The sequence below is a fragment of the Neoarius graeffei genome, chromosome 2 (genome assembly GCF_027579695.1).
Source record: "Neoarius graeffei isolate fNeoGra1 chromosome 2, fNeoGra1.pri, whole genome shotgun sequence".
In the NCBI taxonomy this organism is placed as follows: domain Eukaryota; kingdom Metazoa; phylum Chordata; class Actinopteri; order Siluriformes; family Ariidae; genus Neoarius; species Neoarius graeffei.
Genome location: NC_083570.1, coordinates 89,007,915 through 89,032,279, shown reverse-complemented (window position 1 = coordinate 89,032,279; position 24,365 = coordinate 89,007,915). Strand labels below are relative to the sequence as shown.

At 39.6% G+C, this 24,365-nt stretch overlaps 1 protein-coding gene across 5 annotated transcripts in view; it reads left to right on the top strand.

Annotated features, from left to right (window-relative positions):
* The window catches only part of LOC132882003 (protocadherin alpha-C2-like), a 107,927-nt gene extending 85,195 nt beyond the window's left edge, over positions 1-22,732 (top strand). For all 5 annotated transcript variants that reach the window (XM_060915168.1, XM_060915167.1, XM_060915166.1 and 2 more), the window contains exon 4: positions 19,670-22,732. In XM_060915168.1, coding sequence (XP_060771151.1) covers positions 19,670-19,974 — 305 coding nt within the window. In that variant the 3' untranslated portion in view covers positions 19,975-22,732. The remainder of the gene's footprint in view (positions 1-19,669) is intronic.
* Positions 22,733-24,365: the final 1,633 nt, after the last annotated feature.

The following is a 24,365-nucleotide window of genomic DNA, read 5'->3' as shown; positions in this document are numbered from 1 at the left end:
TATAAAACTAATGACAGAACTAAAGTTGTTATTGTGTCTCTATTATATCACATTAGAATCTAAAGCTGTTCATGGCATCACGAAGCAAAAACGTTTATGGCGAGCCTTACAAAAGTCACTGAATCCATTCAGTTCATTATAGTGGCACTTCAGTTCTACAATATTGTTCGATTACTACTTAATTACACCACAATAAAACAAATATATTCATTTCTGACAGATATTTATTACACAGTCCAGGCATTGTGCATCTCTTCTTTATCCTCCCACTTCTTCTGAGGTTTCTGGTTAGCCAAAAACCTTATTCTTATTTATTTGTTTAGTGGGTAGCTAAATAAATTAAATAATATCTGAAATGAAGAAAAGCAGCATTTGTGGATTCATAGCCAATACCTAGCTTTCTCCGACCACACAACAGCTACAGAAAGGGAGGTTGAAGGCTAAATTGTATTTCATCTTAGACACAAACATCACACCTTTTGTTTCAAACTGTTGCTCATGTACACATTCAGAAGAAAATGCTATCTACCCTCTTCCAGATACCTGAGCTCACAGAGGCCTGTGATTGGTTAGTATCACTCTGATTGACAAAGAATACAGTAATGCTATTTTGCAATGCAATTTTGCTCTCTTGGACTCTTAGCTGTAGAGAGCTGGAGCATCCTGAACATTTCAACTTGAAAAGTACCCTCCATCAGAACTAATCTTCAAATCATAGCCACTGCCGAATCAGGCTTGAGGCGAACCATGTTTGGTTGACTTGGCCAGAATTGCAGCAGTAGGGTGGCCAGTTTCTTTCTGCGCGCTCACTCGCACACATTCACACCTATGGGGCAATTTAGAGTAACCAGTTAACCTAACCGCATGTGTTTGGACTGCGGGGGAAACCAGAGCACCCAAAGGAAACCCACACAGACACAGGAAGAACATGCAAACTCCACACAGAAAGGCCTCAAACCCACACTGGGCTCGAACCCAGAACTTTCTTGCTGTGAGGCGACGTTACTAACCACTACCCCACCGTGCTGCCCACTCTTCAAATACAATTTAGTTAATAAGCTGCTATAAATAATAATCAAGGCCCGAGCACATTACTACTGTCTATTGATATATGGCAAATTTATAAAGACGAACACTAATTAGTTCTAATCAACAAAAGCAGGAAGCCTGCTTATTAATGACATGACCTGATGAAGGTGATGATGGTTATCTCTTCAATAGGAAAAACAAAGCAGAGAATAAACAAGATAAAAGTCTGACAAGGGCTTTAAATGGTGAGGCAATTAAGATAGACTTGTTTACAGTGTTCAACACAGGCCTGTTTACACACACACACACACACACACACACACACACACACACACACACACACACACAAGCTTTGATTATTAATCACATAGACAGTCACAAAGAGATTTCTAACAACAAGCACCTCTAATGAGAGAGATATACAAGATATGTTAGAATGTAAATGTTAGAAATCCTCGCCCTCTCACACAATCTTTTCTCCTTTATAACCTTCTCTAATTTTTGAGAGCACTGTAGGTTACAATTGTCATAGGGTCGGTTTGGAGTATGACTCTAATTAATGTATATTTAATTACACAATTAGCAGAACAAGCAAACAATCAATGTATTGTCATGCTCACTTTCTGCAGGATGACCTGATGTGATTTATGCCATGTACACACGTAGCCGGGTATTTTTAAAACCGAACATTTTCCCCCCCTCCGTTTATAAAAATGTTTTATCCACACCACCTCGTCTTCGAAAAAAATCCCTTCCACACATAACCGAACATCTGCGTTTTCAATCACATTCATAAGCATTCCAAACCTGTAGATGGCTATTTCCCCAAATCCTACCCCCAATCACATCGCCTGTGCTCTTGGAGCAGTAGTTGGGCTTCTAAAATTAAACATGTAAATAGCACCTGCACAATAATTAACGCTTTCAAGGCACTACTCCGATCCATTACTCTTTACCTAGCCGCACACTACGCCGATTTTCAGCGTACCGAGCCAACTGAAGTCGCGAGTCAGGCGTAAAGACTAGTTTTCGATGGTACCGACTCATCTCACAGCCGATTCGAAAAACTAATCGGGAGCCAGACTGATCGGCGAGAGTCGCTAGCAATAGCCAATCATATCTTTCGCATATAACACGTGACATCATTAAACACAATTTCTAGCGCGAGAAATACGTGTTGGTAGCACCTAATGCAGGTATATACTGTAATTCCATAGACTGAAGCTTTATCCATAGACACAGTGGGCTGGAAAGCCACTCTGCTCAAGTTGTGTGGCTGAATTCCAAATCGCTTTAACTCCCCTATATAAGTGCACTATTTAATGTTGGAAATAATAGCTCATGCAGCCTAGATAGTGCGCTACATATTCCGTGTTGTGTCATTTGTAATTCAGCCTGTAGCATCTTCAAGTGTTGGATTTAACAGTAACGATATCCAATAGCCAATCACAAAGCTATTAAGTTGTCACATGTCGCTTCAATCGCGACTGCACTCGTCAACAGTCGGGGGATATGTGCGTGCCCTGTCGGGAGTCGGCTCTGAAATGGGTCGGTTCGGTACCGCGTGGATCGCCGTAGTGTGCGGCTAGCTTAAGTCCATGCTTAATCTGGCTTCTGCAGTAAACAAAGGTCGCACGTTTGACGTCAGGGCAGATTTGTTGTCATTTTTTTGGCGCAGATTGTGACGTTCTAAAACGCAAAACTCCGGTTATCTCTGTCTACACGAAAAGGCATACACGGAGTTTTCAAAAATCTTCACTTTGCCCGGAGTTTTTTTAAATATTCGTTTTTGATGTGTTTTCATGTGAATGACAGGCCAAAACGTAGAAAAATATCTTCGATTTAGCAGATACCCGGCTACATGTGGACGGGGTCTTAGAGAAGTATAGATGTGTTAACATAGAGAGAGAAAGACGAAAACAAAATTACACTTTTAGGTCAGTGGGGAAACACTACATTTAAATTGAACAGATCTAATAAAATACAGGGTGTTTCAAAAAAAAATTTATTATTTGAGATGTAACTATCCCAGAAACTACGTAGTCTAGGCAAATGAAACTGAACAGGTTTAATGTTGAGCAATATAAGATTTATTCCTCAAAATTTGAATGAGAAATTCAAAAGGTATGTGGATTCCATGAACGATTTCACAAATTTTCAATATGCGCACTGCCTGAGACATGGCACACGTCAAGTCGGTAGTCCAGCCCCTGCCAAACATGCTGCACCATGTCTTTGGTAACAGTTTCCAGTGCGGCAGTGATTCTCTGCTTGAGTTCCTCTAGGTTTGCAGGAAGAGGAGGGACATAGACCAGTCCCTTCACATAGACCCCGAGAAAAAAATTGCAAGGTATCAGGTCAGGTGAATGTGGCGGCCATTTCAATATCACCAGCACGCCCGAGCCATCTCCCTGGTAGATGCTCATTGAGATAAGCCCACACAGTGAGCTTCCAGTGAGGTGAAGCCCCATCCTGTTGAAAAATGAAGTCTTCATGTTCATTTGCAATGAGCTCATCCATTAGCCAGTTCTGAAACATTTGGAGATAAACATTGGCAGTTACATTTCCCTCAAAGAAAAAGGGGCCATAAAGACAATTCTTGTAGATGGTGTAGAACACATTCACTTTTGGTGAGTCCCTTTCATGCTCAACTGTGGCATGAGATGTTTCTCAAAAAAAAAAAGTTCCCTCCCCCAAAAAAAAAAAACATGAAACATAAAATTTTGACCTGTTTCCACACATGCTGTTAAAATTTGAGGTCAATTGAACGAGAATTGGCAAAGTTATTAGATTGTGAAATGATATAAAATTTTTTGAAACACCCTATATAATACAGATATAACTGTTGAAAGAAGACAGGATGGAGAGGGAGGAGAAAATGAAATGAGGGGCGTAAAAGACAGGCAGACCAAGTGGGAAAAGGAGGGGAAGACAGTGCAATTACTTGGGTTATGAAAGATCAGTCACATTAATTAAGTCAGTGTTGATGGCAGAGCAAAGAGTGTCTTTGAAGGAAGTAGCTGTGATCTCTCTCTCTCTCTCTCTCTCTCTCTGACATGGCCATTGGTTACTTGTTGAGTTACTTATTGAGAAGTTACAGCAGCACGCTTATAGGAGAGAAAATGTGAAATGGAATTAGGTACTATAGGGTGAGTGATGTGTCAGTGTGTCAGTGATTTATTTCCCACAGAGAATCAGTGAGTCAGCAACAGTGGCAGCTGAAGATAATAAATGTGTGTGTGTGTGTGTGTGTGTGTGTGTGTGTGTGTGTGTGTGTGTGTGTGTGTGGTGGGGGGTTAGTTATACATAACTAATATACTATACTATATATTGGACACAGTCCATGTGTGTCCAAAGTGTGGCTGTGCTTGCCGAGCTCACATTGGCTTCCTCTCTGATCTGTAGACACATAAAAAGTAAAATCATCATGGCACCTTACTCGAATTGAGTCGCAGTGATGACGACGACATTGTAGAACAATACTGAAACATCAAAAGTATGAAATAACATGTAGATATGAAATTATGTGGTTTAAAAAAGTGTTAAAAATATGTTTAATATTTTAGATTCTTCAAAATAGCCAGCATTTATGTTGATGATGCTTTACACACTATTGGCATTATCTTAACCAGCTTCATGAGGTAGTCACCTGGAATGCTTTTCAATTAACAGGTGTGCCTCGTCAAAAGTCAATTAGTGCAATTTCTTGTCTTCTTAATGCGTTTGAGATCAAACAGTAAACAGTAAATAATTTTTAAAAAATACAGTCATCGTCACTGTCAAACCCAATCCGGGCTTGAGGCAAACCATGTTTGGTTGACTTGGCCAGAACTGCAGCAGTAGGGTGGCCAGTTCCTTTCTGCGCACTCACACACACATTCACACCTATGGGGCAATTTTGAGTAGCCAGTTAACCTAACTGTATGTCTTTGGACTGTGGGGAAACCGGAGCACCCAGAGGAAACCTACACAGACGCAGGAAGAACATGTAAACTCATAAAGGCCCCCATCAGCCACTGGGCTCAAACCCAGAGCCTTCTTGCTGTGAGGCAACAGTGCTAACCACTGCACCACCGTGCCACCCAAAAAAACAGTTCCATCCATATTATGTCACAAACCGCTCAACTAAGTAAAGAGAAACGACACCCATCATTACTTTAAGACATGAAATGTCTTTTTTAATTAATAAAAATAAAGAAAAAACAAACATTGAAGTAGAAGGTGTGTACAATCTTTTCACTGGTACTGTAAATTATAGATAAACTTTTAAAGGATATATAAGTGATATATTAGTAAGACATTGAAGTTTCTTATTCAAAAACTCCAGTTTCCCTTAAAATGCTTCTGAAGACATTTGGTGGTGACTTTTACTTGGTGGATTAAGTAAGTTATGGATAATGCACAAAATGTGAGTTCTTGAACTTCCATCCATTATCTGTAGCTGCTTATCCTGTGCAGGGTCGCAGGAGCCTATCCCAAATGACTATTGGTGAGAGGCTGGGTACACCCTGGACAAGTCACCAGGTCATTGGAGTGCTGACACATATGGTCAATTTAGAGCCACCAATTAGCCTAACCTGCATGTCTTTGGACTGTGGAGGAAACCGGAGCACCCGGAGGAAACCCACGCAGACGCGGGGAGAACATGCAAACTCCGCACAGAAAGGCCCTCATTGGCCACTGGGCTCAAACCCAGAACCTTCTTGCTGTGAGGCAACAGTGCTAACCACTACACCACTGTGCCACCACTGTGCTTGAACTTGTATATAGATAAAATATACAGTAAATATATAGGAAAAACATACAGTAAATAGTTAAGCGTTCGAATGACAGTCTTGCACATTTCATCTAGCAAGCTAAGCCTGCCAAAAATAATTTAGCCTTATTTGCATTTTTCAGAAAGATGTTGTAGGTCTTTCTACCCCCATGATTATACACAATGCTTTGTGCTGACACTTTGAAATAATAAACAGGAAAAGCAATAAAAAGCATTACTTACACCACATCCAGCTGGACAACTAGGCAGGTGGATTTTGAAAGACAGGACAGAAGAATATGTTAAAGTGGACATGACAAAAGGTCATTCTTTGATCAAAATGATTTCCATTAAATTGTGGTAAAGAAAAAAAAAGACAAAGTATACTCTCACCACCCACTTTATTAGGAAAGCCTCTACACCTTCACAGTCATGCAGTTATCCAGTCAGCCAATCATGTGGCAGCAACACAATGCAAAAAATCATACAGATACAGGTCAAGAGCTTCAGTTGATGTTCATATCAAACATCAGAATGAAGAAAATGTGTGATCTCTGTGACACTGATCATTACATGGTTGTTGGGATCAAATAGGCAGGTTTGAGTATTTCATAAACTGCTGTTTTCCTGGGAATTTCACCTCCCCATGAACTCTCGTATCAACAAAGCAGTTTCAACTGTCACTGTCACAGAACTTACTGTTTTTTGTTTGTTTGTTTTGCAACATTATATGTAAACTCCGGGTGGTGTAGTGGTTAGCATTGCCGCCTCACAGCAAAAAGGTTCTGGTTTCGAACCCAGTGGCCGACGAGAGCCTTTCTGTGTGGAGTTTGCATGTTCTCCCTGTGTCTGTGTGGGTTTCCTCCCACAGTCCAAAGATATGCAGGTTAGGTTAATCGGTGGCTCTAAATTGGCCATGAGTGTGAATGGTTGTTTGTGTTTCTATGCGTGTGTCAGCCCTGCAATGAGCTGGCGACTTGTCCAGGGTGTACCCTGTCTCTTGCCCATGGTCAGCTGGGAAAGGCTCCAGCTTGCCCCCCCCCCGACCCCACACGGGATAAGTGGTTACAGATAAAACAAACAAACGTGTAAATTGTGCAATTTCCAGGAGATCAGCAGTTTCTGAAATACTCAAACCAGCCCATCTGGCACCAGCACCATGCCATGGTTACCAAATCACAGAGATCAAACTTGTTCTTCATTCTGATGTTTGATGTGAACATCAGCTGAAGCTCTTGATCTGTATCTGCATGATTTTATGCATTGTGCTGCTGCCATATGATTGGCTGATTGGATAACTGCATGAATATGCAGGTCTTGAGGTGTTGTAAACTGGATATATGCACTATATGGCAATATTAAGGACACTTAACCAATCACACTCATATGTGCATCTATGTTCCCCCTTTGCTGTTAAAACAAACGGCAGTCTTCTGGGAAGGCTTTCCACTAGAATTTGGAGCATGGCTTTGGGGATTTGCTCATTCAGCCACAAGAGCATTAGTGAGGTCAGGCACTGATGCTGGGCAAGGAGGCCTGGCACACTGTCAATGTTACAGTTCATCCCAAAGATGTTCAGTGAGATCGAGGTTAGGGCTCTGTACAGGCTACTCAAGTTCTTCAACTCCAGCCTTTGCAAATCATGTCTTTATGGACCTTTGGTCATACTGGAACAGGTTTGGGCTAATCTATAATAAAAGTAAATATTAGAGGAAACATTAAAGTAGGAATGATAAGAATGGCAGCATGGTGGTGTAGTGATTAGCACTGTTGCCTCACAGCAAGAAGGTTCTGGGTTTGAGACCAGCAGCCGACGATGGCCTTTCTGTGTGAAGTTTGCATGTTCTCCCCGTGTCTGCATGGGTTTCCTCTGGGTGCTCTGGTTTCTCCCACAGTCCAAAGACATGCAGATTAGGCTAATTGGTGGCTCTAAATTGACCGTAGGTGTGAATGTGAGTGTGAATGGTTGTTTGTCTCTGTATCAGCCCTGCGATGACCTGGTGACTTGTCCAGGGTGTACCCTGCCTCTCGCCCATAGTGAGCTGGGATAGGCTCCAGCTTGCCCATGGCCTTGTACAGGATAAGTGGTTATGATTAATGGATGGATGGATGGATGGATGGATGATAAGAATGATTTGAATCAGTTCACCAATTTAAAAGCTGGAATTGCCCCAGTTAAAAAAGTATGAACTGGATACAATTTGGGATGAAATTTGGAGGCATCATTTCTAACATCTTTGCATTGGTAAAATCTCACTTATTAATCTGTCATAATTAATAGAGGGTTGATGCCTTTATTATTTAGAAATGTAACCAATATTTTTTGACACAAAATTTTATATTTTGATTGATTCCTCCTCTCTAAACTTTTTTTTTCAAGTGTGGGTCTTGCACAAGTCGGAGGTGTGTCTGGGTGAGTCATAAAAGAGCATCCTGCACTAGAATGGGAGACTCTGGTGGTTTGCTCACCATGGTGCCAACAGATTTTCAAAATAAAAGTCCCTTTGGCACTCTTGCCATAGCACCAATGGGATTTCAAAATACAAGTCTGTTCTCTCACCAGACCCTCCTTGACTTACACGGAGGATTGTGATGTACCAAAGTGATTTGAATAGCATCTTGTTATTTTTTATCACATCATATCATGTTGAATTGCATTGTGTTGACTCAAATCGTGGCGACTCGCAATTAGGGTGAGTTGTATTGTATCGCATTTGTAGTTGCTTCAAATGTACTTTTAATGTATCAGGTAGTTAGCAATGCATAGAGATGTGTATCACATCAGCCTCAGTTGGAAAGACATTCTAACAGTCTGGGGAAGGCCCTTATATGGCCCTTATATGATAGTCAGGTGTTCACATTTTTTGCGATACAGTGTACTTTGAAAGATTGACAGATAAAATGGTTGAAAAATGTAAGCTGGAAAAAGTATAAAGAAATTAATGATTTCTTCATCAGTTAACAAGAGCAAAAGAGATCATACCTGCAAAAACAGGAAAGGAGAGAAAATGAGGGGAGAAACGAAGGTGGAGAGAGAGAGAGGAGTGAGGAGAAAGAAAGGCAGATGGTCATGACCTTTTCCATTCTGGCAATTTAAAGTTCTGTAGGTGTGCCAACCTGTGTTGCCCTATGAGTCAGAACTTGCTCATGATGCCATATGCCCACACATGGGCAAACACACACAGTAATTCTCTTGTGCTTCACAACTCGGGTGCAAGAACCTGTGCTAAAATCCACCAGAATAATATGAGCATTATATGAGCTTATGAGCACGATGCAAAGCATATTCTTTTTTTTTTTTGAAAAGTGCAAAAATTCAAAACACAAAGACATTACTATGAATTATATTGCTATGTTGTTGTTTTTTTATCACCATCAAATAGAAATTTAAAATGCTTTGTGTTTTAAACACCTATTTCAAATACATCTATCAGAAACAGTAGCTTAAAGTTGTTAAATTTGTATTTCATTGGAAATCACATACAACCCCAACTCCAAAAAGTTGTGACGCTGTGTAAACTGTAAATAAAAAAAGAATGCATTAATTTGCAAAACTTGGAAACCCAATATTTCATTGAAAAAAGTACAAAGACAACATATCAAATGTTGAAACTGAGAAATTGTATTGTTTTTTGAAAAATAGGAGACAGGTCAAGACTGCAGGCAGGCCAGTTTAGCACTCGGGATTCTTTTACTACAAAGCCATGCCATTTTAATATGTGCAGAAAACAGTGCAGCATTGTCTTGCTGAAAGAAGGAAGGCCTTCCCTGAAAAGATTTTGTCTGGAGGGCAGCATATTGCTCTGAAACGTGTATATATCATTCAGCATTAATGATGCCTTCCCAGATGTACAAGCTACCCACGTCATGTGCACGAATGCACCCACATACCATCACAGATGCTGGCTTTTGAACTGTGCACTGATAACAAGCTGGATGATCCCTCTCCTCTTTAGCCTGGAGAACATGGTGTCCATGATTATTGAAAAAAATTTCTACTTTTGATCCATCAGGCCTCGGGACAACTTTCCACTTCACCTCAGTCCATCGTAGAAGAGCTCGGGCCTAGAGAAGGTGGTGGTGTTTCTGTATATTGTTTATTTGTGGTTTAACTTGCATTTGTGGATGTAGTAATGAACTGTTTTCATAGGCAATGGTTTTCTGAAGTGTTCCTGAGCCCATACAGTGAATTCCACTACAGACACTTGTCTGCTTTTAATGCAGTGTCTCCTGAAGGCCTGAAGATCACAGGCATCCAATGTCAGTTTTCAGCCTTGTCTCTTGCATACAGAGATTTCTCCAGATTCTCTGAATCTTTTAATAATATTATGTACCATAGATGATGTGATTCCCAAATTCTTTTCAATTTTAAATTGAGGAACTTTATTCTTAAATTGTTGCACTGTCTCCCCACGCAGTCTTTCACAGAGCAGTGAACCCCTCCCCATCTTTACTTCTGAGAGACTCTGCCTCTCTGAGATGCTCATTTTTATACCCAATCATGTTACTGACCTGCTGCCAATTAACCAAATTATTTTTTTCACATTACATAACTTTTTCAGTCTTTTGTTGCCCCTGTCCCAACTTTTCTGAAATGTGTTGCTGACATCAAATTCAAAATGAGCATATATTTTTCAAAAAACAATAAAAATTTCTCAGTTTCAACATTTGATATGTTGTCTTTGCACTATTTTCAATGAAATACAGGGTTTCCATGATTTGCAAATCATCACATTCTGTTTTTATGTATGTTTTGCACAGTGTCCCAACTTTTTTTGGAATTGGGGTTGTACTAGGTTTCAAATAGACTCTGCATATTTATTTATATTAAATCTGTATACATGTCTAGTAATTGTATAGTTTAAGCATTTAACTATATGATACTAAATCAAACAATCATTCATAATTATTTATTACTTTTATAATGTTCTGAATGAAAATAATCATTCTTTTTAATCTGTCACACAATGTGTCTTGCGCACACACACACACACACACACACAAATGGGTTTCTTGGCTGCATGTATACAAAGCCTGTCTGTGCCATCTGTTGTGTTTTATCAGGATATCAGGCCAGACAGACCTAGGTGTGGCATATCTTCGCACACAGATATTTAGACACAATGCATTGACTATATTAGCTGCAATTAATAGTGGATTATACATAACATGCTCCTTTAAACATATTTATTTTATTTAAATGTATAAAATCTTAATGTGCATGTTTTGTGCACTATTTCAAATAATGCTACTTACAATGTAAAAGGCATGAAACAAGTAGCTTTCATGTTAAATCCTGGATCATATTGCTTATTATGAAATACTTCAAAAGCACACAAAAAAAAATCAAAAAATTATTATTTTTTTTTCTTATGAGTTTGACCTAAAAGCTTGTGGCTAGTTTGGGCAAAATTGAACACCTTCAGGACCATAGGGTGAACATAGAAAGAGGATTACATTTCACCCGTCCTTCCCTTCTCGTCCTTTTGCCCTTCAACTGTAGACAAAACAAGAAAGGGAAAGAAAAGAAAAAAACCTCAGAAATATCCCAATGTATGATACATGAGAGTTGTAGCAGAGACAGATTGTTAGACAAAGGATTTTTTGAGAGGATACCAATATCTCCAATATACACAGAGAAGAATAAAGAGCACCAAAGAAAAATGACTATAAAGACCCAGTATATGTGTACGTCTGTGTTAGAGAGCGAGAGAGAGAGGGATTATTTGCTTTGCTCCTCATTATCTTTTTTTATTAGGCAAGCTAGCCACTCACTGTAATAGCTACATATATATAATATAGCAGTTATATTGCTTATTAAACCTATGTCAGTAATCTCAGGACATAATGAATGTCTCCCACATGCTACATTAAATACAAGGTCCTGTAGCAGGGGTGTTTGGGAGATTTTCTTGTATTCTTCTTTCAATATTCATAGCTAAGGCAAGCCATGAAGATGGCTGTCATTCTGGCAAAGTGGAGAACGTCCTTTCTTAACCTTCTATCAAATATATCAAATAAAGAGGAGAGATAGTGTCAGATCGTGATAGAATTTCAAAATTGATAAGGCGTCTAAAGCAGTCAGGTTTCAGAGAGAAAGGGTGAGGGAAATGAAGAGAGCTTTGGTGCATAATCGTTGGCTAAGGGAGACAAGCAGCACCCTTGAGACCCATAATAGATTTTATCTATCTATTAACAGGCCACAACACCTCTCTCTCTCTCTCTCTCTCTCTCTCTCTCTCACACACACACACACACACACATACACACACACGCACATGCATTAAAAAGTTAATGCTGGCTAAAACAAAAAGGTGTCAGCATTAACTTTTTCAGCAGTTTGTGCTACAGTAGCTATTCTGTGGGATTGGACCATATGGGCTAGCCTTCATGCCCCATGAGAATCAATGAGCTTTCGACACCCATGACCTTGGCGCCAGTTCACCGGTTGTCCTTCTTTGGACCACCTTTGGTAGGCAATAGCCACTGCATACCAAGAACACCCCACAAGATATGCCATTTTGGAGATGCCCAGACCCAGTCATCTTGCCATCACAATTTAGCCCTTGTCAAAGTCGCTCAGATCCTTACGCTTGCCCACTTTTCCTGCTTCCAACACATCAACTTCAAGAACTGACTATTCTCTTGCTGCCTAATATATCTCACCCCTTGACAAGTGTCATTGTAATGAGATCATCAATGTTCTTCACTTCACCTGTCAGTGGTTTTAATGTTATGGCTGATCAGTGTATATTTGGCTAAATCCTTGGACCCATTTTCTTCTTGGTTATGTACAAAACCACATTCAAATATGTTTCCTGATGTTTAGTATATGGTATATTTTGACATATTGTATAAAAATCAGACAATCACATTGTCTGATTTTTAAAGAATTTATTTGCAAATTATGGTGGAAAATAAGTATTTGGTCAATAACAAAAGTTCATCTCAATACTTTGTTATATACCCTTTGTTGGCAATGACAGAGGTCAAACGTTTTCTGTAAGTCTTCACAAGGTTTTCACACACTGTTGCTGGTATTTTGGCCCATTCCTCCATGCAGATCTCCTCTAGAGCAGTGATGTTTTGGGGCTGTCGCTGGGCAACACGGACTTTCAACTCCCTCCAAAGATTTTCTATGGGGTTGAGATCTGGAGACTGGCTAGGCCACTCCAGGACCTTGAAATGCTTCTTACGAAGCCACTCCTTTGTTGCCCGGGCGGTGTGTTTGGGATCATTGTCTTGCTGAAAGACCCAGCCACATTTCATCTTCAATGCCCTTGCTGATGGAAGGAGGTTTTCACTCAAAATCTCACGATACATGGCCCCATTCATTCTTTCCTTTACACGGATCAGTCATCCTGGTCCCTTTGCAGAAAAACAGCCCCAAAGCATGATGTTTCCACCCCCATGCTTCACAGTAGGTATGGTGTTCTTTGGATGCAACTCAGCATTCTTTCTCCTCCAAACACGACAAGTTGAGTTTTTACCAAAAAGTTCTATTTTGGTTTCATCTGATCATATGACATTCTCCCAATCCTCTTCTGGATCATCCAAATGCTCTCTAGCAAACTTCGGACGGGCCTGGACATGTACTGGCTTAAGCAGGGGGACACGTCTGGCACTGCAGGATTTGAGTCCCTGGTGGCGTAGTGTGTTACTGATGGTAGTCTTTGTTACTTTGGTCCCAGCTCTCTGCAGGTCATTCACTAGGTCCCCCCGTGTGGTTCTGGGATTTTTGCTCACCGTTCTTGTGATCATTTTGACCCCACGGGGTGAGATCTTGCGTGGAGCCCCAGATCGAGGGAGATTATTGTATTGATGTCTTGTATGTCTTCCATTTTCTAATAATTGCTCCCACAGTTGATTTCTTCACACCAAGCTGCTTACCTATTGCAGATTCAGTCTTCCCAGCCTGGTGCAGGTCTACAATTTTGTTTCTGGTGTCCTTTGACAGCTCTTTGGTCTTGGCCATAGTGGAGTTTGGAGTGTGACTGTTTGAGGTTGTGGACAGGTGTCTTTTATACTGATAATGAGTTCAAACAGGTGCCATTAATACAGGTAATGAGTGGAGGACAGAGGAGCCTCTTAAAGAAGAAGTTACAGGACTGTGAGAGCCAGAAATCTTGCTTGTTTGTAGGTGACCAAATACTTATTTTACCGAGGAATTTACCAATTAATTCACTAAAAATCCTACAATGTGATTTCCTGGATTCTTTCCCCCCATTCTGTCTCTCATAGTTGAAGTGTACCTATGATGAAAATTACAGGCCTCTCTCATCTTTTTAAGTGGGAGAACTTGCACAATTGGTGGCTGACTAAATACTTTTTTGCCCCACTGTATATTTCACAGGCTATTTTTCTTTTCCTCCTCTTGAGTGCTGTTGCAAATAAATGCTATGCACAGTAGGTTCACAACATGCAGAGTGGTGTTTTGGCAATGGTGGATCCCTGCTAGGTGTGAATGAGTGTTTGAATGGGGTGAATTTTGCCTTTAGTAAAGTGCAAATATAAGGAGGTCTCAGAAAAAGAACAGCTCCTGCTTACAGATATGGTCATTCACACACCACTGCACACTCTCTCAAACACCACGAGCAGTACATGATAAGCCTAAACAGGAATAGAGAAAGGAAGAGAGGGAGCTCCTTTGGCTGTGTCAAAAAGAAAGTTTACAAAATAGGTCACAGTTGTGTTGATTAATCTTGACTGGTATGTGTCACTGGTGGTAGGGTAAAGCAGTGTGTGTGTGTGAATCTGAAGGACTCTACAACATAAAGTCATCTGTATGTTAAAATTAAATCAGGCTGACAATAAAGATACAAAGGTGTGACAAGTAATTTTTGCACACTACCCTCAGAATATTAGGAATTTATTCTATCCACATTTACTGGATATGAGCAATCATGCGCTCTAATTGGCTACTCTGTTACTAGGCTATCAGCTCATACACCGTGAGTAAAGAAAAACAAAATGGCAGAGCGTGTTGCTGAACCAACTGAGAATAAAATAAAAACTCTACTCAAAAACAAAACCCCAAAAATTATCAAGTATTTAAAAGAAACAGAAATGGCTAAAAGAATATAGCTTTTTGTTTGTTTGTTGGACATTTTGTCGGACATTTCGTATAAAGTTTTTTATTTATCGAATTTGCAAAAATAAAAATGCTCTGTTTCTCAAAATCCAGCGAATGTGGATAGAATAAAGCAGTTATTCCACTCGAGCTACGCACCTCATCAGCTATCAGCTCATGTACGACTCGATTTCATGTTATAACTGTTAATTATTATGATAAAATACCTGACAGCAATCATATCTCAATGCAGTCTCACAGACCCATGACATTGTTGAGATGCATTTTCTGATTTAACCACTTTGTAAAGCAGAGGTGAAAAGATGCATTTTGATCCAAAACACAGATTTGGTGTGGGTAGAAAGGGAAAAAGTCCAAGACGCATCTTCAAATGTTCTTATGTGAGTGTGCACTAACATAAGGTAGCTAAAGAGTGCTTTTTTTAAGCTTACATCTAATTATATTTTTAAAAAATAAACATTATACAGTATAATGACAGTACAGATTATTTTCATTAACCAACATTTAGCCTAGTGTTAATGATGGCTAAGTCACCAACATGTGTTCACTCTAGCTAGCTTATCAAATGTTAGATAGGTAACTAAAGTAAACTAATTGGTAATTTGGTTATTAGCTAACTACTTGTGGTTAAATTTTGGTTTACTAACTAAATAATGTAATTTTTAACAGATGTTAATTTATAGAGTGATCTGAATTGAGACTTGAACTTTTCATAATTTTTTCACACTTCTGACTGCAGCACTGTTTACGTTAACAATAGCACTCAAAGAAGCTCATGGTGTTTTTTCTAAGGTGGCGTTTTTCCTCTAGCAATCTACTGAGACAGCAGTAACTTAGAGCACACACACACACACATCAGACCAGCGTGGTGACTCATGTTAGCCCACAGAGAGCCTGTGCAGGATGAGAATTAGTCTCCTTCACACTTACCTGTGCATACACTTCCACTTCCGAGCTTATGCCAGTGTTCTATTTATTTAAACCTCACAGTGACACTTACACACATGCATATCCTTCCCTTCCGAAGATTTCTATAGCTATATTTTATCTTTAAAAGAACTAAAACTCCTTAAACTTAGCTGTGCCTGAAGTTGTATGTATACAACCCCAATTCCAAAAAAAGTTGGGACACTCTGTAAACTGTAAATAAAAAAAAGAATGTGATAATTTGTAAATCATGGAAACCCTAAATTTAATTGAAAATAGTACAAAGACAACATATGAAATGTTGAAACTGAGAAATATTATTGTTTTTTGAAAAATATGCTTATTTTGAATTTGATGTCAGCAACACATTTCAGAAAAGTTGGGACAGAGACAACAAAAGGCTGAAAAAGCTGTGTAATGCCAAAAAAATCCCACCTAATTTGGTTAATTGGCAACAGGTCAGTAACATGATTGTGTATAAAAAGAGCATACCAGAGAGGCAGAGTCTCTCAGAAGTAAAGATGGGGAGGGGTTCACTGCTCTGTGAAAGACTGCTTGGGCAAACAGTGCAACAATTTAAAAATAACATTCCTCAGTGTAAAATCGAAAAGAATTTGGGGATCACATCATCTATAGTACATAATACAATTAAAAGATTCAGAGAGTCTGGAGAAATCTCTGTATCCAAGAGACAAGGCTGAAAACTGACACTGGATGCCTGTGATCTTCAGGCCCTCAGGAGACACATGCACATAGAGAAAATCGAATTTCTGCCGTAGCTCGACTGAAATCGGAGTTCTAAATGCCATGGAAACACCTTAGCTCGGCTGAAATCGAACCGAACTGGATTTCTCGTAATCGAGCTACACGACCTAGATTATGTGATTGTAGCCGAGCTACTTAGTGCATGTAAACCCTATCGAGCTACGTAGTCGAGCTACTTACTTCAGCACTGCCCCTTCCGGAAGTGACGAGACCACAAGCAGGAAACACAACAGCCTCGGTCGGCATGACAACAGTAGTAGAAACGTGCACTTCTGGAGCAATGAGGAGATAGAGTTCATGCTCATTCAGCTTAAGGAGTTGAATATATATATATATATATATATATATATATATATATATATATATATATATATATATATATATATCGATGTTGCTGTCAGTGCTTAATTTGTGAAGTGGAGGTCCCAGAACGCAGGAGGTGGGTGGGTCCGGCGACTCAAAAAAAAAAAAAAGGCGGGGGGTGGTTTACTATAACTTTACGCACACACGCCTATTGTGTGTGTAAAAAATAATAATAATAATATCAGACATTATGATCTTAGAAAACTCTTTAGTGATGAACAGTTACAGACAGTAATATGTCATGATATGTTATAAAATATTTTTTATTAGGCAATATATTAAATTATATATTAAATTTATCTTCTAAAATAACAGACTGTACTCATATCACAACTGGTTTATTTCACCATTGGAGATCAGATCACACAAGACATGAGTTAAATGACTCATTTTAAGGATTTAAGTAGGGTATTTAAAAGCAGTGCTGGCAGGACTTCGTAGCTCAGGTGGATAAGGTACCATACCATAAATCCAGGGACCCGGGTTTGATTCCGACCTGCGGTCTTTTTCCGAGCCCTCCCTGTTTTTCTCCTGCTCATTTCCTGTCTACACTGTCCTATCCAGTAAAGGTGGAAAAAGCCCAAAAAAGAGAATAATTTAAAAGCAGTGTCAGCAAACATAAGTGCAATCAATTCAAGTAATAGTTAAGAAATAAAGGGTTTACAAAACAAGTTGGAGAATTCATTTTAAAAATTTTAGTAAGCTTTCTTGTTTTTTTGCCATTTTTTCCACAGTGTAAGCTAACGGCTACAAAAAACCCGGTGTTCTATTGAGCGGAAGTATACACCCCATGTCCCTCCCTCTTCCCCTTTCGCATAGATTTTGTGGATGTCATAGGAGAGAAATCAACAACAGATATCAAAACCGAACACTAAACAAATTTTTATTTACTTATTTAATTTATTGTTTGATTTTTTTTCCCTTTGTGATGGTCACGGAGGTGATCTGATCCATTTAAATAGTTGCCGGAACACCGAATGAAATGAAAATAGCTTCCGGATCCGACAACGGAGGTTACGGATCTTGTTCCGTCATGTTCCGGCTCAAATTAAGCCCTGGTTGCTGTCCTCGTCGTCGTTCTTCTTGTGAACACGGAACTGATAACTTTGTTTATACTCTTGAATAGCTCTTCTTCATGATGACAACCGGAAGTGTACCAACACGATGGGGCATGTAGCGCCACCTGTGGCTCGGGTGCACAATGTACCTCACACAATAGCTCGAGTTCCTTGTGTGCATGTAGGATTGGATTTCTCTGGCACTCCTGCTGGGACCCTTAGCTCGATTACCAACAGTAGCTCGATTAGGATGTGCATGTAAACGCACTGACTGCATTAAAAGCAGGCACATGTCTGTAGTGGAAATCACTGTATGGGCTCAGGAACACTTCAGAAAGCCATCGTCTGTGAAAACAGTTCTTCACTGCATCCACAAATGAAAGTTAAAACCATACATAAACAATATCCAGAAACACCGCCACCTTCTCTGGGCCCAAGCTCTTTTACAATGGACTGAGGTGAAGTGGAAAATTCTCCCGAGGCCTGACGAATCAAAAGTAGAAATTTTTTTCAGAAATCATGGACATCATGTCCTCCAGGCTAAAGAGGAGAAGGACCATCTGGCTTGTTATCAGTGCACAGTTCAAAAGCCAGCATCTGTGATGGTATCAGGGTGCATTAGTGCACATGACATGGGTAGCTTGTACATCTGGGAAGGCATCATTAATGCTGAATGATATATACACGTTTCAGAGCAATATGCTGCCATCCAGACAAAATCTTTTTCAGGGAAGGCCTTCCTTCTTTCAGCAAGTCAATGCCAAACCGCTTTCTGCACATATTAAAACTGCATGGCTCTGTAGTAAAAGAGTCTGGGTGCTAAACTGGCCTGCCTACAGTCCAGACCTGTCTCCTGTTTAAAACATTTGGCACATTATAAAGCGCAAAATATGACAAAGGAGACCCCAAACTGTTGAGCAACTGAAATTGTATATCACGTAATAATGGGACAACATTTCTCTTTCAAAACTACAGCAATTGTAGTTTTCTAGTGAGCAGAAAGTTGTAGAGAGAACTGTAGTGTGCAGTCTCTCAGTTCCCAAACATTTACAGAGTGTTGTTAAAAGTAGAGGTGATGCAACACAATGGTAAACATGCCCCTGTCCCAACTTTTTTGAAACATGTTGCTGACATCAAATTCAAAATGAGCACATATTTTTCAAAAAACAGTAAAATTTCTGTTTCAACATTTGATATGTTGTCTTTGTACTATTTTCAATGAAATATCAGTTTTCCATGATTTGCAAATTATTGCATTCTGTTTTTATTTACAGTTTATACAGCATCCCAATCTTTTGGAATTGGGGTTATATATTCATGTGTATTTTGCTCTTTGTCTTCCTGTCGGTCTGTGTTTACCTCTCTTAAAATGTCAGCCTTTCTTCTCTGACCTTTCGGTCTTCCTGCTGTAATGGGTTGGGCCTGACATGTAATCGTGTGCTGTTGGATCCTGATCCATTCTGTGCCTTGGCTGTCTAATACTACATGCTTATCAGTGCTTATTGTAATACAAGACATTTCAAACAATGTGAACGGAATGTTCTAATGCAAAATGCTGTATTTATAACATGACAGTGAATGTTTTACATGTATTGATAGCCAATAATTAGGTTTTCTAAACTGATGTCAATAGCATTAACAATAATATTTTTTCTGTCTCTCTCTCTTTGTCTGTGGTAGATAATGAGGGTGGCGAGGTGTCTCCTCCTGTAGGCGCTGGTGTGGACAGTAACAGTTGGCATTTTCGGTATGGTCCAGGCCCTGGCATGCCCCCTCAGCATCTGAAGCCAGGCGAGGTCCCACCTGAAGCTTTCATTATCCCTGGCTCTCCTGCCATCATCTCTATCAGACAGGGGCAGGACGGTGATGATAAGGGCGACTTCATCACTTTTGGCAAGAAAGAGGAGGCCAAGAAGAAGAAAAAGAAGAAGAAGGAAAAGGAGAAGAAAGACAAGAAGGAGAAAGGGAAAGATGATGATGACTAGAAATAGAAATGTTAAGGTTTTATACATATATAAGACAGAGATGTCAACGGGGGTCATGATAGAACTGATTAATAAGGTTATGGGAGAGGAATATGAAATGGTTTGTGTTTATTTTCCTCATTTTGAAATCAAACAAATATTTTATGTTGAGTCATGATGTCTGACTCAACATGAATTAAGATCTTTGATATTTCTCTATCTCAAAATTCAAATCAAAATTGGCCTTAGATAATTCAGTTCACTTTGGTTATATTATTAATTTTTTCTCCTTGCTCACAGTGCCTGATCACTCTTTTTTTTTTTTCAGAACACAACAGTGAGAATTATGAGGATTACTGTTGACACCTCTGTCTTATTTATCATTGTGGTTTCAGTTTTCTGATCTCATAAAGGAAGACAAAATCAGAGTTAAGAAGGTTAAAAGCAGGACACTGTTTCTGATTACCAAGAGACTTATCAAAACTATATAAAAATTTGAACAAAATGAACAAGTTGTAGGAAGAAAAGGATAATCTTTGAGATTGGAAGTGGGGTGTGTGCTGGTGTAAATATGGTGCCAGCAGAGAAGTTGTGTGCCGTGTTGTAAAGCAAAACCGGTTTACTCTAAAGAGACAATGCTAATCTAATGCTTCTGCTTGCTCTGATCTATGTCTGTGTCTACACTATGGAGAAGTATCTCAAATCAATAAGGAATATGTGGACACACTCACCTGACCCCCAGCAGCAAAATAAAAAAAGAAAGAGAAAACAGTGGTGAATGGTAAAAAAGCAAGCACATTATGTTTACCAGCATTCTCTCCCAGTCATTATAAGCGCATTGTACAGGGTCAAACGTTAATACTCAACTAATGATAGCTCTCTTTTCATTGTGCCTATTTTTGTTTGGATGATTTTTTTGGGGGGGAAAAAATGGAGGAACTAATGTCTGCCAAAAGCTGACAACTGAAACGCATCGGAGACTGGGTGCATGTAGTGGTGACTGAGCTAGATAAACAGCAGAGAATGATTACTGAATAAAGGAAACCTGTGGGTAGTGTTGCTTAGATGGGAAGCTGATATAGTTGTACAATACATGTAAAAAAAAAATAAGAAAGAAAGAAAGGAAAAAAAAACAGTGTTAGTGCTAATGTACAAAACATGCAACCATCCCCTGAATACGTTCAGTACCTGAAGCGTATGCTTTGAATGTTTGGTATCGCTGCCCTTGAGCTTGTTTTCTATTAAACCTTAAACTCTGACCTTTAACCCTATTTTTGTGCCTGCTTTCTCATCTAATATGAGGATGTGGTATATGGATTTTGTCCTGTACAAAACACCCTTGCCTTTCTGCCTGGAAGGTTAAGACATGTTCAGCTAACTTAGATAACAAATTAGGCTGATTCTTGAGTGTTGTTTTAGCAAAAAAAAAGAAAAAAAATGTGTTTTTTAAGATCTGTTTTTATAAGCTTTAATTGATCTGTATTGCATTTGTACAGCACACCTTTTGCTCTCTGACTCTTTCTACCCTGGCTTTATGCTCTGTTCTGTTTTGAATGTTGACTAGGCCAGTTCATCATTGTACTGCATCCAGTACACTGAACATCACGCCGCTGTGTGTGTGTGTGTGTGTGTGTAAAACCGTGTGTCACCAGTGAAGAGTATAATGGATGCTGGCCCTTGTAGTTCACTGCTTGTATTTGTCGAGGGTAGAATGGAGAAAACAGAAGAAAGAGTCAAGGCATGGTCAGGGGGTGGAGTTTAACCAGAGCATGGCATGATGTGAATTGGCCAAAGTGCTGAATTACCACTTTTACCTATTTGAAATTCAGTTTTCCTTGTTGCTTTTGCATTGGAAATTGGACTGAGAAGGTAATTGAATATTTGCAGTATAAAGTCTAGGAATAGACAGACTCCACCCCAGACTCCGCTCTTTGCACTGAAAGCTTCATGCTTCTGCTCCGTTGGATCCTTCCCCCTGTCTGTTTACACTGTACAACCTCATGACTTAAACCAATGTCACAATGGCTCAGCTGTGACTGCTGCATGACCTAACCAGAAGGAAACTCTTACTATATAGATATATATGAATATAGATATAGATTGCTATAATTTTGCTATTTTTCTTTATGATTTTTGTATCCATTACATGCACAAGAGATTTGCGTATGTACTGTCTCTGCCAAGGCTTTGCATAATGATCTTTTCCCCACCCACTCAGAGTGGACATCTACCATATTACGAAGCCTTCTATTTGTTTGTAACCGCTTTATAGTGTGATGCCCTAAAGCTCCTGCTCAATCCTTACTGTTATTTTGGTTCTGATTTTGAGAAACTAAAGTGAAAAAAGACATTTGTGTATGGCTTTGACATACTGATCTAACACTTTATTATTGTAACTAAATTACTATGTATGACAACATTATCTCTTTTCCTTCACCTTTCCCTTTGAAGGATAAAAAGCTGAATGAAAATGTCAAAAAAAAAACCTGATGTAAAATACAGTATATGTAGTGTATGCTTGTACCTAGTGAGCGTTCATACCATCATTATTTCTCAGTGTCTGGTAGTGGTCAGTAGGTGGTAAAGCATTGTCCAAATGGGCAGGGCTCATCTGTTGTATCTTTTGTACACCTGCTCATCAAACTGTGACAGTGACGTAGTAAAATCCATCTCTCTCTTTCTCTTTTTTATTTTAATTTGATGAACAAGGTGGTACTGTGTTTTGTTTAATAAATCACCAAAAAATAAATAAAGTTTTCTTTCTTAATAATGTGACAAATGATCAACACCTCATCTCTTTCTGTAAAAAGGCATGCATCAAGGTTTTTAGGATTCTTACAGATCACTGTGTAAAATCTAAACCACAAACTATACAGAAACCAGAACATGCAAAAATAAAAACCTTTACAAGATTTAATATACAGGGTGTTTCAAAAAATTTGATATAATTTCACAATCTAATAACTTTGCCAATTCTCATTCAATTGACCTCAAATTTTAACAGCATGTGTGGAAACAGGTCAAAATTTTATGTTTAAAGGAGAACTGAAGTCATTTTTAAACTTGCTTTATTTCTTAATTAATGTGTTATTCAGTTATGTTTTCGGTTTTAGTAACCTTCTATCGTGACTCGTATTGGCAACTAATTGCAATTAAATATTATACTTATCGGCCTATTTGGTTTTTAGCCATGTTGAATTTAGCTCGTTTGGTCCATGGCAGAGGCGGCATGGTGGTGTAGTGGTTAGCGCTGTCGCCTCACAGCAAGAAGGTCCGGGTTCGAGCCCCGTGGCCGGCGAGGGCCTTTCTGTGTGGAGTTTGCATGTTCTCCCCGTGTCTGCGTGGGTTTCCTCCGGGTGCTCCGGATTCCCCCCCACAGTCCAAAGACATGCAGGTTAGGTTAACTGGTGACTCTAAATTGACCGTAGGTGTGAGTGTGAATGGTTGTCTGTGTCTATGTGTCAGCCCTGTGATGACCTGTCGACTTGTCCAGGTTGTACCCCGCCTTTCGCCCGTAGTCAGCTGGGATAGGCTCCAGCTTGCCTGCGACCCTGTAGAACAGGATAAAGCGGCTAAAGATAATGAGATGAGAGATGAGATGGTCCATGGCAGGTGTGACTTATCCACGTGATCTTCATGAGACTTGTGCAAGACTTCAAAATGTGAAGTGTCAGCCAGGTGTCAGTGCCGCCATTTTGAAAACTGTTTTCCAAATGAAATATTGCACAAAAACGAGTTTAAATGACGATTACTGCCTACTTTTTTCAAACTTTCCTGATTGCTAGCAAAACAAACAAAACTTCCAGCTTGATTAGATCAGCATTCGAAAGAGGGCACGCGCGTCTTTTGACAATGTTGGCAGATGTTGGTCACTTTGATTTCCGCTGTACATTTTACTTCCGTCCTACAAAGTCTTGCACATTTCTCAACGAATCTCGTTTACGGCCATTGCTTTGCCATATGGACTGATATATTACATAGCATATTTCAAACACTCATAACTTGCTATAGCAGTGACAAAACAGCTCATCTCATCTCATTATCTCTAGCCACTTTATCCTGTTCTACAGGGTCGCAGGCAAGCTGGAGCCTATCCCAGCTGACTACGGGTGAAAGGCGGGGTACACCCTGGACAAGTCGCCAGGCCATCACAGGGCTGATACATAGACACAGACAACCATTCACACTCACATTCACACCTACGGTCAATTTAGAGTCACCAGTTAACCTAACCTGCATGTCTTTGGACTGTGGGGGAAAAAAGGAGCACCCGGAGGAAACCCACACGGACAACATGCAAACTCCGCACAGACCTTCTTGCTGTGAGGCGACAGCACTAACCACTACACCACCGTGCCGCCCGACAAAATAGCTATCAATCAAAAATGCATTCCTATATTTAATAAAATGAG